The sequence below is a fragment of the Pelophylax lessonae genome (genome assembly GCF_965119305.1).
Source record: "Pelophylax lessonae genome assembly, chromosome: 1".
Classification (NCBI taxonomy): Eukaryota; Metazoa; Chordata; class Amphibia; order Anura; family Ranidae; genus Pelophylax; species Pelophylax lessonae.
In genome coordinates, this window is record NC_138768.1 from 88,440,202 (window position 1) to 88,457,986 (window position 17,785).

Sequence of the window (17,785 nt, forward strand, 5' to 3'; positions counted from 1 at the left end):
CAAAAGTGTGAAAGGGGCCTTCAGTAATCAAGGTATAGTGTGCCCCCTTCAATGCAGAGAGACCAGAGTGCCCCCTTCAATGCAGAGAGACCAGCGTGCCCCCTTAAATGCAGAGAGACCAGCGTGCCCCCTTCAATGCAGAGAGACCACCGTGCCCCCTTCAATGCAGAGAGACCAGCGTGCCCCCTTCAATGCAGAGAGACCATCGTGCCCCCTTCAATGCAGAGAGACCATCCTGCCCCCTTCAATGCAGATTGACCAGCGTGCCCCCTTCAATGCAGAGAGACCAGCGTGCCCCCTTCATTGCAGAGAGACCAGCTTGCCCCCTTTCAATGCAGAATGACCAGCGTGCCCCCTTCAATGCAGAATGACCAGCGTGCCCCCTTTCAATGCAGAATGACCAGCGTGCCCCCTTCAATACAGAGAGACCAGCATGCCCCCTTCAATGCAGAGAGACCAGCGTGCCCCCTTCAATGCAGAGAGACCAGCGTGCCCCCTTTCAATGCAGAGAGACCAGCGTGCCCCCTTCAATGCAGAGTGACCAATGCACTTACCTGATTTGCAGCAGCAGCTTCTCCTCAGTCCCCTGCGTCTCCCTGCGTCTCCTCGAGTCCTCCCGCCTCCTCCTCCTCCTCGGCCAATGGCATGGGTTCACCTTTCGGCCAATCAGGAAACGGGTCTCGGAGGATCCGTGTGACAATAGCAATTTTTTATTCTCTATTGTCACACAAATGGGTGGGCTATGGCGCAGTGCTCTGCGTCCCGGACCCACCATTTCCTGAAGCCTATTAGAGTCTCTGGCTCTAATCAGGTGCTTCAGAAAAAAAAAAACCCATTGAACTCCATGCGTCCAGCACCCCGCATGTAGATTAGAGGGCCAGACGCATGCCGCCACTGCCCAGCACCAATCCTCATTTCCTCTATTCCCCCTTCCAACCCAATCTCTCTCCTCCTTCTTTAAGCACAAGACCCACAATCTCCATTTCTAGCAGAATTCCCCTCCCCACTCTGTTCCCCCTGCCACTGTGCCCCCCCTCTTCTGTGTAGCCTCCAGTCATTGTGCTCCCCCTTGTCACTGAGTCCCCCCTCACTCCACTTCCTTGTCAGTGTGCCAAGCTACTACATGGCTCTTCTTACCAAGTAGGAGGCGCTGACAGGCATGATGCAGGAACTGGTGGCGGGGTACAGAGTTCTCCTTCACTGGAGCCGGAGGGTGGAGCTGTCCTTTGCTGGATCTGGAGGCGGGGCGCAAAGTTGTTCCCTGGACCCAGAGGCGGGGGGAGGGGCTGAGCTGTCCGTGTTGGAGGCGGGGGGCGGAGCTATCCCGTGATGGAGCCGGAGGCGGGGGGTGGAGCTGTCCCATGCTGGATGCGGGGGCAGAGCTTTCCCGTGATGGAGCCGGGGGAGGGGGTGGAGCTGTCCCGTGCTGGAGGCGGTGGGCGAAGCTGTTCCCTGGAGCCGGAGGCGGGGGCTGAGCTGTCCCATGTCGGAGGCTGGGCGGAGCTATCCTGTAATGGAATCGGAGGCGGGGGCGGAGCTGTCCGGCACTGAAGTCAGAGGTAGGTGCAGAACTGTCCACTCTTACTACATGGCTTACCAGACACGTCAGGCAGGAAACCGGAGCCGAAGGCGGAGGGCAGAGCTGTCCTTCATCTGAGGCGGGGGGCGTAGCTGTAAGGAGCTGGGAATCCGGGACTTCAGCCCAGATCCGTGGGACCCCGGGACTTACTTAGAATTGCGGGACGGTCCCGCGGAATCCGGGACTGTTGGGAGGTATGCGATAGAACACCTTTGGGATGAATTAGAGCAGAGACTGCGAGTCAGGCCTTCTCGCCAACATCAGTACCTGACCTCATAAATGCGCTTCTGGAAGAATGATCAAACATTCCTATAGACACACTCCTAAACCTTGTGGACAGCCTTCCCAGAAGAGTTGAAGCTGTTATAGCTGCAAAGGGTGGGCCAACTCATTATTGAACCCTATAAACTAAGACTGGGATGCCAGTAAAGTTCATGTGCGTGCCAAGGCAGGCGTCCCAATACTTTTGGTAATATAGTGTATGTGCAATAGATAAATGAAAGGAGTAAAAGGAGAAAAAAAAAAACATTTCAAAACTATACATATATATATATACACACAGTATATGCACGTTTTTTTTTTTTTCATTCTAAAGGATGGCTTTGTGGAAGAGCACAACTAAATTTGCTGTTTCTTGCCTTTTTATTATTTTCACAGGAGCATTCTGTCCAGAGCCTAGATTGTTAAATGGAAAAGTAATGCGAGGGAAGAAAACTGATGGATATAGTGTTGGTAATTCGATAACACTAGAGTGTGATTCATACTATAAACTAAACGGTGCAAGCAGAGTAACCTGTGGAAAAGATTTCCAGTGGAATCCCGAATTGCCAACCTGTGAGCAGGGTAAATTCAACGAATACTGACTTTTTAAAAAAAAAATTTTATGGAGTGAATTAAATAAAGCACAGCTAGACTATGGTATTAATTTATATATTTATTCTTCCCATTCATATTAATTTATGCATACACTTATTTTTAATTATTTTAAAGGCGCTATCAGTTGCACATAGAAGAAAAGACTCTTAGCCCCCATTCACATTTGTGCGAATTGTCATGCGACTTTGGACCCCATTTGGAAGTTGCACCCCATGTTTCCCGATGAGTAGCGCTCATATCTGTGAAGCCACAAGTCGCAGGGACTTCAAAGTAGTTCCTGCACTGCTTTGGTCCAACTTTCATGCAACCTAAGGTCCATAGACCTGAATGTAAACCCTCAAAAGTCGCATGAAAGTCACACCTGCATCACATAGATGTGATTTTGATGTGACTTTGAATGAGTGCAACTTAAGCAGAACTGAAAAATGTGTTAGGTTTCTTCATTTTCTTTTTTTCAATTTTATTTTTTTATTTTTATTAGAGAGTGAAAAGGAATTTACATTTACATTTCAAAAAAGTTAACAGCCAAATCAAATATATAACAAAGGATACACATTTGGGAGTAGGAATATTTGTCCTATTCCTTATCCTAACTTATAATGGCCTGTTTATTTATTCCCCTCTTATCACATGGAATCATTCCTACCTTTCCATTTCTCTTTCTTTTACCTCTCCCTACCCTTACCCCCCATAACCATAAACAACCATAGCAACACTCTTCCACAAAAGGAAGAGAAAAAAAAGGGAAAAAAAAAAAATCAACCCCCTTACCCTCCCTCCCTCCCCACACCCCCCTGCCCGTTCTTCCCAAATCCAATGGCGAATCTCTCAAACTTCCCCATTACTCTACTCTCTAAGGGTTTTCCCTTCTTCAGAGAGGATGAAAGCATTCCATCCCTCCCATGTCTGTCTATATCTCTCTCTGTTATGATTTGCTGTTAGAGTCAGATCTTCCATTTTATTTATTTCCTCCACTTTCTCTATCCAATCAATTATAGAGAGTGGAGTATTTTTTTTCCACCCCAAAGGGATACATGATCTGGCTGCGTTTGCTAAGTGACTTATTATGGATCTTTTATATTTTTTTGTTGACATTATTAATTCCTGTAATAAAAAGAAGGCAGGATCCATTTGGATCTCTACCTCCGTAAATTTCTGTATTATCCTTCTGATCTCCTCCCAGAATCCTCTTATCTTGGAACATGTCCAAAATATATGTATCATTGTACCCATTTCCTCTTGACAGCGCCAACATCTATCCGATGTGTTAGGATAGATACTTTTCAGTCTCTGAGGGGTATAATACCACCTTGTTAAGATTTTATAGTTTGTTTCTTGTATTTTGGTACATATAGAAGACTGAAAAGCTCGATCTATTATTTTTTGTTGCTGTTCCGAGGAAAAAGGTACAATTAATTTCTTCTTCCCATTTATTTAGAAAATGTAATTTAGCCTGGTCTTTAGGTGTCACTAACAAATTATACATTTTAGATAGCGTGTGGTTTAAGGTTCCTGTTTCTGAGCAATATTTTTCAAAGATTGTTTCATGTCTTCCGTAACTCTGAGGATGTGGTAGTGTCTCAAGGTAATGATGTACCTGTAGGGCCCTCCAGAACGGAAGTCCAAAGGTATCTTCTTTGTTCATCAATATCTCCAATGTCGGCCACTTATCTCCTTTCAAATAATGTGAGGCTTGGAAACAACCTTTTTTCCTTAGTTCTCCAAATGGGCCTTTTTCCATTCCCATAGGGAACATTGGATTTCCCAAAACAGGGAGTAAAGGGGAGTCTGAATTATTTTCCATCCCCTTTATATATACTTGTGAAACTATATTTAATGTGTTACCTATCAGCGGATGCTTTTTCAAAGTTTCCGGTAGATAGTCATAACACCAAGCGGCCCTATTCAGGGGGATTGATGTTTGAGATTGTTCCACATGTATCCACAATTTGGATTCCTGATGTCTGCACCAGTCAACTTGACGACATAGATGGGAAGCTTGATAATATCTGCGTATGTCCGGTAAGGACACACCTCCATATTTTTTTGGAAGGGTTAGATATTTGACTGATAATCTTGTTTTTTTTTTTTGCCCAGATAAAATTTATAAATACTGATTGGACCTGTTTGAGATAATGAACTGGAATTCTGATAGGTAAAGTTTGAAAAAGATATAAGAATTTTGGAAGAATAGACATTTTTATTAAATTTGATCTACCGAACCAGGAGTGTATTCCTGTGTTCCATTTTTCCAGAAGTGTTTTTATTCTATTCAAAAGGGGGGTGAAATTATATTCATATACTTTCTTCATGTTAGGGGGAATAAATGTTCCTAAATATTTGATCGCTCTCTCCGTCCATTTAAACCCAAAGTTTTGTTTCAGATTATGAAAATATGAAGGAGAAGCTCCCACTCCCATGGCTTCTGACTTATCAAGATTAATCTTCATATTAGATAATCTTCCATATATTTCAAATTCTTTTAATAGATTTGGCAATGATATCTCTGGTCTCGTGAGTGAAAACATCAGATCATCTGCATATGCAGTAACTTTAAATTGCTTATCTCCCTGTACTATTCCTGATATATCTGTGTTTTGTCTCACTCGACAGAGAAATGGCTCTAAAGATAAAATAAATAATATAGGGGATAAAGGACAACCTTGTCTTGTCCCATTTTTAATGGGAAAAGATTCTGATAATATCCCATTTACCTTTGCTTGAGCCCATGGTGACGAATAAATAGCTTGAATCCATCGAAGCATAGTTTTGTCTACTCCTATAAAGTTCAATGTAGAAAACATAAATTCCCAATTAATGCGATCAAATGCTTTTTCTGCATCTATTCCTAAAAAAATACAAGGGAGATGAGTATTTTGCGCAATATGTACCAAATTTAATACTTTTATTGTATTATCTTTCGTTTCTCTTTGAGGAATAAAGCCTGATTGATCTAGATGTATCAGAGTGTTTAGATGTTGTCTTAGTCTGTTTGCAATAATCTTTGCGAAGACCTTTAGGTCCACATTCAACAGCGATATTGGTCTATAACTCCCACAGAGGGTTAGGTCTTTCCCCTCCTTGGGTATCACTGTCACATGTGCTCCCAAAGAATCTCTACAAAAGTCAGAATTATGGCCCATTTCATTATATAATTTTGTCAAATATGGTCCCAAAATCTGGAAAAATACTTTATAGTACTGTATTGTTAGACCGTCTGGGCCTGGAGCTTTCCCTGATTTTGTCCCTTCAATAACTTGCTGGACCTCTAGAAGAGTTATCGGCATATCCAACTCCCTTCTAATCTCCACAGGCAGTGTTGGCATTCCAGAGTCTTTAATATAGGAATCAATGTTTATTTTTTCTATTTTGTCTTTTTTCAAATTATATAATGCGGAGTAAAAGTCTCCAAAAGATTTCGCTATTTGTTTAGGTAATAATGCAAATTTTTGCCTTTAGGAGAGTTAATATATGGGATAAATATTTTGGACTCCTGTTCTTTGACTGCTCTAGCTAGCATTCTTCCGCATTTATTCCCAGACTCATATCCTGCTCTTCGGTTTCTCTGGAGGTCTGCCTTGGCTTTATATTGCAATAAATCTGTTATTTGTTTGCGTATTTCGTTCCTACTTCTTTCTAATTCTGCAGATACGTTTTGTTTATGAACTATTTCTATTTCATGTAGTTCATTCAACAATACATCTAGTTGTTTCTTCCGTTCTTTTTTAAATCGAGATCCATGTTTTATCAATACTCCTCTAATCACAGCTTTATGGGCTTCCCATAAAATGCCTATGTCGCATTCAGGTCTGTCATTTATTTGGAAATACCATTGGAGCTCCCTCTGAACATCCTCCTTCACCTCTGGAATCTGGAGCAAACTTTCGTTCAGTCTCCAAAATCTATTTGTATATTTCTCTCTTTCTGAAAGTGAGTAGCACATCACTATCGGGGCATGATCCGACCATGCTATGCTACCCACCTCCGTTTTTATCACTGATTGCAACTGTCTATGGGGAACTAGAAATTGATCTATTCTAGTATATTTTTTGTGTATCATTGAATAATATGTATAATCTTTTTCTCCTTGGTGCTGTAAACGCCATACATCCATAAGTTGATATTTGTGCAGTATCTGGATTACCTTCTTCCTAGTTTTAAGAGTCACCGATGATGATCCGGAGGAGGTATCGATACTTGGATTTAGAGGGATATTTAGGTCTCCTCCTAATAAAATTTGCCCTTCTCCGAAGTCAAACATGACCTTAAGAGTTCTAGAAAGAAAGATATCCTGACCTGTATTAGGTGTATAAATCGAACCAATAGTGACTTTAGCTCCCTCCAAGAGTCCTTTTACAAAGACATATCTCCCCTCAGAATCCAAACATGTCTCTTCATGTTCCCATGAGAGTTTATTTGAGATGAGGATAGAAGCCCCCTTAGATTTAGAAATTTTATTGCTTGAATGATAACCAGTAGGGTAGTTTCTATTTCTTAAGGAGGGCACTCCATCCTCTCTGAAATGTGTCTCCTGTATGAGCGCTACGTCTGCCTGTAGTCGTCTGAGTTCATTTAGGAGCATATGTCTTTTTTCGGGGGTGTTGAGTCCCCTAACATTAAATGATACTATTTTTATGTTTGCCATTGGATTTGAGAAAGAAAAAAAAAAAAAAAACCCCAGAAAAAAAAAAAACCCTACCTCTCCCTCCCGCTCTTCCCTAACCCTTCCCCTCTAATTAAAAAAGGAGGATCTTCCTCCTATCTAAGTTATACTAATGTATAATACGCTCAATTCCCTCCCTAATTTAATGAGCATTAACCTATTGGAGGTGAAGCCCAAGTCCTTCCCGGGGCGAGGATCCCCTCCCTCTCTCCATAGACCCAACTTGGTCATGTCCATTTTCTCTTATTTTCTTTCCTCTCCCCTTCCTTTCTTCCCCCTTTATTCAACAAGAGAGGCCACCCTGTGTCTTATTCCTAGTTTATGACTTTCCTGATCCACTCTCCCTCTTTCCCCGGTCACCCTCTCTTCCTCCTGAGAGGTAGACAGCCACGGAAAGAAAAATAAATATATAATAATAAAAAAAAAAAACATATTGTGATATTTGAAGTAATGTATAATTAGATTTTAACCCCCTCCTATAAAAGTATTAATCACCACCAATGCAGTGGCAAAAAAAAAAAAAAAATTATATATATATATATATATATATATATATATATATATATATATATATATATATATATATATATATAAAAAAAAATAATAATAAAAAAAAAATAAAAATATATAAAAAAATATATATTTATTATAGAAAAATAAAAAATCCCCCCCCCCCCACCACCTTTTAAGGGGAAAAAACCTTTTCCCTATATTTGTGAGATTCTACCCCCTACCATATTCCTTCATAATGTGACAATCTGATATATAATTCAATTAAGTGAGAACCCTTCCCCTTTACTTGTGAAATTTCATTCTAACTATTAACACATACTGTGATATCCAAAATAATATCAAGTCACTATCAACCAATCCAAAAGTACATATATTACCATCCAATCAGTGAGGGGGAAAAAAAAAAAAAGGGGAGAGGGGGATGAAGACCCTTCCCCTTTACTTGTGAAATTCTTCACTCCAACTTATTAATTCATACTGTAATAACCAAAATAATATAAAGTCACTTTCAACAATCCAAAAAATATATATATTACCACTTAATCAGTGGAAAAAAAAAAGAAAAAAGGGGGTTATATATTTCTTTTCTTATCTTCCAAAAATTTGTTTTCCCTTTCTTCTCATGTTCCTTCTTCTCTTAAAACTCCTGTATCTTCCCTTCCTTTCTGTCTTTTCCCCATAGGGGATACTTCTAGCCAGTTTGGCACGGGAAATTCGGGAGTTCCTAAATATTTGAACAGCATCGGGAGATCTTTTGAGTCCTTCAGTGTGAAAGAGGAGCCCTCTTTGTGGAATGTAACTGTTATAGGGTAATTCCACCGGTATTTAAACCCTAATTGTCTGGCTTTTTCTAACACTGGATGGAGTAAGGATCTGCGATTCAATGTAGGTCTGGATATGTCAGGAAATATTTTAATATTGGATCCTTCATATTCTATTTGTCCCAGAGTCCAAGCTTTCCTAAGGATTTCCTCCTTTTTAGTAAAGAAGTGGATCCTTGTTATCACATCTCGTGGTCTCTTAGGATCTTTCAGCCTCGGTCCTGGGGCTCTATGGGTTCTATCAATTTCTATGGGTATAATAGGTGTGTCTCCCAAGATTTTATGAAAAATACATTTAACTCCTTCCAGTAGCTGATCTCTTTCTACTGATTCTGGCAATCCTCGAATTCTTATATTATTTCTCCTACTTCTGTCTTCCATATCTTCCAGTCGTAACTGCAGAGCCAATGTGGTATTTAAATAAGTTTCCTTTTCTGTCTCCAGGTTTTTGACTCTCTGATTAATTGCCTCTAATTTCTGTACAATAGTATCTGTTTTGGTTTCTATGTCTGTCAGCACACCTCTTATTTTCTGGATCTCATTACTGAATTTTGTTTCCAGTTTTCCCACAATATTTTCCAAGTCAGCCTTAGTGGGGAGTGCCTGAAGAAGTGCTCTAATATCCGATTCTTCCTCTTTTTTTTATCCTTGCTGCTTATGACTTGGGTTTCTATTGACTGGGTTTCTCTCTGTTCTTTTTGTAACTCTTGCTGTTCCTCTGTTATACTTTCAGTTGTCACATTGTTCTTTTCCTTTCCTTTTTTATCCACTACTTGAGATGTTGCCATATTAGATTCTATTTGGGTTAAATTATCTCTTAGCGATTGTTCTTTCAAAACAGGAAAGAAATAACTTATTTCCTCAGAAGGTTTAAATGCTGATTTCAGCAGCGGAACACCTGAAGTTCTCACAGAAGAGCGGGTGTTAGGTTTAATTTTCTGTTTCTTCTCAACTGACATTCCGCAGAGAAATGTTTCTTCCTTGTGTTGTTTTATGTTTGGAGGAAATATATTTCCATTCACTCCTAAATCATCCCCTTATCTCTGGAATTACTCTCACTTTTTACTCATCAATCCTCTGTAATCTACTGGTTATCTCACAGGTCTACAGAGTCAAAGATAAGCCCTCTGAACGTTTTCAGTTTTTTTCAGAGTGGTTTAATGGGTATATATGTTTATATCATCCAATCCTTCCCTCTCGTTTCTCCTCCCGAGTCTCTTTTTCTTTCTTTATATCTCTCAGCTATACCTTAGCTGTTCACAGGACAAGGTATGATTCTGTGTGTTAACTGCTTCCCCCTGTCAGCTCACACAGCTCGCCAGCTTCGGCCAAAGTCATCACAGCCACATACCTTGTCCTCTCAATCTTCCCCCAACGGCTTCGGTTCAGCTTTCCCCGCCGCGCCGCCTCAGGCAGTGTCAGGCAGTGATGTCTCCTCCAGCTGCCACTCGACTCTCGGGAGGAGGGAGGGGGGCGCTCCACGCTCTCACTCACACTCGAGTGAGTCCTGTTCCGAAGGATAGATCTGCTACTGTGCAAGAGTGGGGGGGTAGAGGCAAGAGGTCTACCCGATGGCTTCCCTCTTAGCCCGCTCGTCTATAGGGGATAGTCAGTTACTCCATTTGGATCTCGGAGAGAGGGAGAGAGATCGTTCCTAGTGTGTCTCACCCCGCCATAACCAGACTCCGCCCTCCTCCAGCGGTTTCTTCATTTTCAAACGAATTCCAATTTTTCAGAATGATTAGAATTCTAATTGAATCGACCGATTCAAATTCTGTGTACTATGTCTACTCACTTTAACACTTTTTTGGTGAATGGGTAGGCACTTTCACATGGGGGGGGAGGGAGATATGGGGGCCCCCTTGTTATAGGGGGGCTTCCAGATTTCAAAAATCTCTCCGGTCGCAGATCCCCACAGCCACCACCCAGGATTGTGGGGAAGAGGCCCTTGTCCCCATCAACAAGGGTACAAGGTGCTTTGAAGTGCGGAGGGGCAGAGCCCCTCTGACCCAAAGCACCCACCCCATGTTGGGGGCATGTGGCCTGGTATAATTTAGGAGGGGGGTGCTCACTCGTCCACCTCCCCTTTCTAACCTGCCGAGGTGCATGCTCAGATATGGGTCTGGTATGGATTTTTTTTGGGGGGGGGGCCTCCCTATTTTTTTTTATTTTGGCGTGGGGTTCCCCTTAAAATCACACCAGACCACAAGGGCCCACTATGGATTGTGGGGGGACCCCAGACAAGCTGATGAGTCACGCAGCTTCCTGGCCCGCTCCTTAACAACCAGCTACTGCATTCTTCACACAGAATTTGAATTGGTCATAAATTTTCAATCTTTCTGAAAATATGGAATTCATTAGAAAATAAAGAAACCTAACAGATTTTTCAGTTCTTCACAAGTCGGACTCATCTAAAGTTGCATCAAAATTGCATCAAAGTCCCATCAAATCGTACAGTAAAGTCGTAATGGAAATCACATGATTTTTAAGTTGCACAAGTGTGAATGGGGCCTTACATTTGTTTAGGAGGGGGGCTTTTTTTAGTAAGATTTGTTTAAACTGAGCTTAAGGCAAAGAGCTAATTACACAGATGAAATACATCTAAAGGTTCCAAAAGATTTGAAAATTTATCTATTCAGTCCTGAGATTTACACTGTTCTGCCACACAGCACAGACCTGTCTGGCACATAAGAAAACCTTAATTTTATCTGCTGCAGTTCAGTAACACGTATAAGTCTTGTATCTCATTCATCCTAGCAGCAGACAGTGAAAAGACAAGCAGTAGACTAGCCTTTCTCAAAATAATTTTCAGGTCTCGAGGAACCCCTGCTTAACCACTTGCCGACCGCCGCACGACTATCTACGTCGGCGGTCAGCCCCTCACAGGCAAACTAACGTAGGGCTACGTTGCTTGCTTGTGAGGGTCTAGGGAGCGAGCGCGCGCCCCCCGGGGCGCGCTCCCGCTCCCGCGTGGTCACGGACCCCCCCGCGCGTGTGACCAGCGGACCCGATGTCCGCCGGTCACTCGGCGATCGGCGGGGGAGAGGGAGAATGTCAGGCAGCTTGTGTAAACAAACTGCCTGTCATTCTCTTCGCTGCAAAGACACTGATAAAACGGATCTGGTATGTAGATCCGTTGATCAGTGTCTTTACAGCTAGAGCCACAGCCAATCACAGTAGAAACCACGCCCCTAGGGACACACACAGCCCCTCCCTTCCAAATAAAGTTAACCCCTTCACTACCAGTGTATTTTTACAGTAACAGTGCATATATATAGCACTGATTACTGTAGAAATGTCACTGGTAACCCCAAAAGTGTCAAAAATGTCAGTCAAGGGTCCGATCTGTCCGCCGCAATGTCGCAGTACCGCAAAAAAAATCGCAGATCGCCGCCATTACGCGTTAAAAAAAAAAACAACAAAAATGACAAAAATCTTTCCCTTTGTTAGTAAACGCGATAACTTTTGCGCAAACCAATCAAAATACGCTTTTTGCGATTTTTTTTACCAAACATAGGTAGCATAAAATAAATTGGCCGAAAATTTTTAAAAATTTTGATTTTTACATTTTTTTTTGGGGGAATTTCATATAAAAAAATGTGAAAAATATTGCTATTTTTGCAAAATTGACGCTCTTTTTTTGTTTATAGCGCGTGATCAAAAAATCGCACAGGTGATCAAATACCACCAAAAGAAAGCTCTGTTTGTGGGAAAAAAAGGACGTCAAATTCGTTTAGGTACAGCGTCGCACGACCGCGCAATTGTGCGTTAAATTCACGCAGTGCCGAATCGCAAAATACCCCCTGGTCGGAATGGGGGTAAAATCTTCCGGGGCTTAAGTGGTTAAATCAATTCAGAGGTCTGTGGGAAGAATGCTTCTTATGTTGGTGGACAGTGGGAAGAATGCACCTTACATTGATGGTCAGTGGGAAGAATGCTTCTTACATTGGTGGTCAGTGGGAGAAGGAGGAGGACACAGTGAAGGAGCTCTCTCTGAGAACCAACCTTTTTCAAGCCTTGGCCTTGCCTGCTAGCTTAACCCAGGAACAATGCCTGATCCTGGGGGAAGCCCTGGGAGGGATACCCCTGATAACACAGGGCCTAGTGAGGAGGAGGTGGAGGTGGAGGACCTGACTGTGGGTCCAGGCCCTGGTGAGGACACAGATGTCTTCAGCCAAAAGATTATCGATTGTTTTATAGCAATTGAAAGAGCTGAAAAAAAACCATAAAGATTTGAAGGCTGAACATAAATCTTTCAGAGCCAAGTACTGCCAGGCTTGGAGTAAAAATCATTTGGCCATGATGCCCGAGTTACAGGAATTAGAAGAAAAGGTAAAGAAAACATCTTTATTATTGGAAAAACTTAAAGACAGAAGTGGAGTGTTTAAAGAAAAGTTTGACAATGAGAGGCGATTTGCCAGCCAGACATCAGCAGGTTCTGTGGATCAGCAGCCTCAGGTAATGGATGACCTGGCTCCATCTGCCTCTGCACCTCTCCCCCCATGTGAGGGCTGGGAATTGCCAGCGGCAACCAGCCAGGGGGTTGAGAGTAAGCATGGAACCCTGACCTTCAAACAGCAGATGGAGTCACCCCTGAGAGCAGACAAGTTTGCCTTTCCTGATGATCCATTAGAAGTTCCTGAGGATGAGCAGAGGAGATACAAACCAGCAAAGCCAGTACTGGTGGAGAAATCCCAGTACACCATGCTGCCTTCCAACATGTCTGCCCCACCTGCTGTGGTGGATGGTGTCCCAGGTGAGAAGGAGCTCTGCATACAGCTGCCTATTGGAGATTCTGCTGTGAACAAACCCAATGCAGACATGCAAGGAAAACCCCTGATAGAGGAGTCACCAGACCATCAGAGGAATGTGGATGGACCTGCATCTAATACCCCAGGCATGGATTTTGAAGGTCCTGCTGAGACCAGTAGTCCCACGGCAAGCAAAATGGCTGCCAGCTCCAAAGAGCCTGCTTCACGTTCACCTGAGCCTCCCAGTCTTCCATTGCTGACTGACCAGCTGATTGCTGGTGGGGGAGGGGATCAGCATGGTGCTGCAATTGGAGTGGAAGCAGCCATGGAAGTTTCCTGGAATGTTTTACCTGTTGCTGTGTTAAAACAGAATTCAATTTCCACAGCTGAAAGCCCTGTCCCAGTGGAAGAGAAGATGACAGCTGGAGTTCTTACCAATTCAGCAGCAAATATGGATTCTGCTGTGAAGACAACAAGAATAATAAATATCCCATCAAGTATTAAAAATGACAATAATGATAAAGCAATGAATGCTGTGGGTGGTGGTGAAGGGGTTAATATTGCTGGGAAAAATAAAAATGACATTTCTCCTGCTCAGCAGAGGAAGGATTCATCGGTTGTACAGATCAATCCCGAATCTGCTAGGTCTGTGTCAGATAGCTTAAAACAAACTGATGGATTTTCTGCTGCAATGAATATAGGAAGCTAAGCTTCAGTTTTGGGGAGTCGCACCATGATGGGTGGTGGGAATTTTGTTAATAGTCACAATTCAGGGAGGTTTGGTGGGGGGCTGGTTAGTGGGTATAGGAGGAGAAATGTGGTTCAGTTGAGGTGGGAGGGGGAGAGAACCCCACCAGTAAGGGGGACGGGAGCGGAGTTGGTTTTGGAAATGGTATAAAAAGAATTCCGCGCAAATGGATGTAAATAAATTAATTGTTGGTTGGCTGCAGCCTACCCCAAAAATATAGTATAAACTATATCAAGATAGTAGAGATTGGTAGGGTATGTTGGCGCTGCCAATTCTTATACTAAATATGCGGGAGAACAGTGTGCCTTATATACACTAGGCAAATGTAAGTGATGGAAGGTAGTAGGGTATGTTGGCGCTGCCAGTAGTATAGGTGAATGGGAGAGATAATGGTCCTTATAAACACTAATTTATGACACAAACAATACTTGGTAAACACTTGACACTGATAAATAATTGGTGCTCAATAAATAAGTTAAAATTACATACACTAATTAGTGTGCACCATTGGTAAACTAAGAACAATGCCTTAAAGCAATAAATAAAGTGCAAATGATTCCTATGATAAAACGTGGTATATCTTAAATAAGTAGAAAATTAAAGTGACTGGTGTAATAAATAATTCAAACACTAGGTGGCAGTGCTAGGGTTAAATAAATAAATATAGATATCCAGGTGAAAATTTTAATAATTAAATATATAAGTGATAGATTGTGCCAAGTGATATGTTTCAATCACTAAAAAATTATTAATATATATATATATCTCTGAGAATTCCCCGGTGTAGTATAAATATGGATATCCAAGTGAAAAATAATATGATTAGAAGTGTATATATATATATAGTGGATTGTGCCAAGTGAAATAGACAAATAATTTGGAATCACTAAAAAAATCTCATAGGGATTCCTGGTGCTAGTATAAATAATGTCTAGTGATGCAATAAGTAAATAAATTAGACTTTAAAAAGTAAACAGAAAAATATATATAGTCCGTAGTAAATATTTGGTGAAGAAAGTCCACAAAATATATTCAATATAGTAATCCTCAAAAAGTGCAGCAGTAGTGTGAAACTCCTGGGGTTGATCTCACTTCCTCCCTCCAATAGTTTGGGTAAGCAAGCTTGATGACGAAACGCGTAGAGCGTAGGCACGTCAGTTCCGCCCTGTGAGACGCACATCCGGCTGGTGAGGCGGACGGCGTCCCGGAAGCACCGCTAAACGAGGGGTTCGCGGTCCCTACTCACCTACGGATGCTGTGACATGATTTTAAATGTGAGTACTTCTTAATATTGGATAATAAACTGAATTTTTAAACGGTACATCACTATATTAGTGTTTTTTATTTATATACCATCGGAAACCGTTTCCAACACTTTGGAGAGCTGCCTTTTGATACCCTTTATTACGTACCGCTTGCTTACCCAAACTATTGGAGGGAGGAAGTGAGATCAACCCCAGGAGGATTGGAGAGCTTCACCGAGATCCACCGAGGGTTTACCCCAATAATCCAACGCTGGTTACCCCTGTAGGGGTGCCGCTCTCTGGTGAGTGCGGGCTGTATTGAGAGGGGAGCACGGAATTTCCTCACCCAGCACCCACATCCTTAATCCATCACTGGGACTCACTCCTTTCCTCTAAGAAACTTTTTGGCACTTTGTTTCACACTACTGCTGCACTTTTTGAGGATTACTATATTGAATATATTTTGTGGACTTTCTTCACCAAATATTTACTACGGACTATATATATTTTTCTGTTTACTTTTCAAAGTCTAATTTATTTACTTATTGCATCACTAGACATTATTTATACTAGCACCAGGAATCCCTATGAGATTTTTTTAGTGATTCCAAATTATTTGTCTATTTCAATTGGCACAATCCACTATATATATATATATATACACTTCTAATCATATTATTTTTCACTTGGATATCCATATTTATACTACACCGGGGAATTCTCAGAGATATATATATATATTAATAATTTTTTAGTGATTGAAACATATCACTTGGCACAATCTATCACTTATATATTTAATTATTAAAATTTTCACCTGGATATCTATATTTATTTATTTAACACTAGCACTGCCACCTAGTGTTTGAATTATTTATTACACCAGTCACTTTAATTTTCTACTTATTTAAGATATACCACGTTTTATCATAGGAATCATTTGCACTTTATTTATTGCTTTAAGGCATTGTTCTTAGTTTACCAATGGTGCACACTAATTAATGTATGTAATTTTAACTTATTTATTGAGCACCAATTATTTATCAGTGTCAAGTGTTTACCAAGTATTGTTTGTGGCATAATTAGTGTTTATAAGGACCATTATCTCTCCCATTCACCTATACTACTGGCAGCGCCAACATACCCTACTACCTTCCATCACTTACATTTGCCTAGTGTATATAAGGCACACGGTTTTGGAAATGGGGTTTAAAGCTTGTGATATTTTTGCTTTGATTTTCCCGGTGGGAAGTTATGAATTTGATTTGTCTTTTGTGAAACCTGAGAGTTTGGATCTCTTTTGGGAGAGGTATAGGAGGTGCAAGGGCCTTCAGCAATGGAGTGGTTTGGTGCCAAAGGTGATTTCAAGGCAGCCTTTGATAAAGTCGGTGACAATCTTGGTGCGTAATGAATCCATACCAGAGGCTGATTTAGTAGTATGGCTACGCCGATATGGTGAGGTCCTCACTCCTCTGCGGAAGGTCCTTGATGAGCATGGGATATGGACAGGGGCCTGGACAGTATCACTAAAATTGAGGGTGCTGGGCAATGTAGTTCAGCACCTTCTCTGCTCAGCCTTTCTGGGAAGGGATAGGCTGACAATTTTCTATCAAGGTCAGGTGTGTAATAAATGTGGTGATAAAGGCCATTTTGCATCGTCCTGCACCCTCAAAAAGTCCTCACTGTGCCAGGATTTAGGCCATTTGGCCAGAGAATGCACCAAGATTTGGTGCAATTTGTGCTAGCAGCTCGGTCATCCATATAGCCAGTGCCCAGAGGCACTGCATAACTTGCCAGGATTTGGAGACTGCAGAGGCTTGATAAAGAAGCTGAAGTTAGGGAGGAAACTGTTGTTGTCCCTCCTGTGTCTGTTGTGACAGATTCTGTTTCCCCTAGTGATGTTGTCCCTGAGTCTGTTCCTCCTGTTGTTGTTCCTACATCTACTGTGCGTATATCCTCCAGGCTAGTGGAAGCTGCTGGGGGGGCGGGTTTAATGGATCTTCCCTCTCGGCCTACTCCACCTCTAGTCCCTGTGCCTCGACACCACAAACGTGGCCAAGAGAGTGCAGGGGTGCTGGATGGTGGTGGGGTCGATGGAGTTGATGGAGGGGTATCCATGTCCCATGTCTCACCCTCTGTTGTGAAGGATTCAGATGATTAGGGATGGGAGAGGATAAGGAGGAAGAAAAATAGGAAGACCAGTAAAGCAGTTATTTCCTCCTTACAGTCAGACCCAGGAGGAGTTCCTCTTGGCAACACATTTTCTGTTTTATAAGGGGAGGAGTTGGCAGGGGCGTACCTAGAGCATTTGGCACCCGGGGCGGATCCTATATCTGGCACCCCCCCCCCCGGCGTGAAGGCGACTAACCCCACATTGACCCGGCGACCAGGCCCCTCCTCCTCTGCAAAAACTGCGCTGATTGACCTGAGGCGCCAGACAAATACATGTAACTGGCAGTGGCATACTTACTGTGTGATACTGCCAGTGGTGTCACTAGGGTTGGTGTCACCTGGTACAGTAAACCATGGTGTCACTCCCCCCAAAATGTTTTTCCTGTTTTCTGAAAGCGTGCCAAAGATGCAGCATGCA

The 17,785-nt window shown here is 42.2% G+C and overlaps 2 protein-coding genes across 2 annotated transcripts in view; one reads left to right on the plus strand and one right to left on the minus strand.

Moving 5' to 3' along the window:
• Positions 1–17,785, minus strand: part of HMGCS1 (3-hydroxy-3-methylglutaryl-CoA synthase 1) — a 367,459-nt gene that overhangs the window by 261,830 nt on the left and 87,844 nt on the right. The gene's annotated exons all lie outside the window — the stretch shown is intronic.
• Positions 1–17,785, plus strand: part of LOC309543438 (complement component receptor 1-like protein) — a gene marked incomplete at its 3' end in the record, with an annotated part of 147,562 nt that overhangs the window by 110,815 nt on the left and 18,962 nt on the right. The window contains exon 4 of the mRNA XM_082242911.1: positions 2,237–2,422. Within this exon, the coding sequence (XP_082099037.1) occupies positions 2,237–2,422 (186 nt within the window). The remainder of the gene's footprint in view (positions 1–2,236; positions 2,423–17,785) is intronic.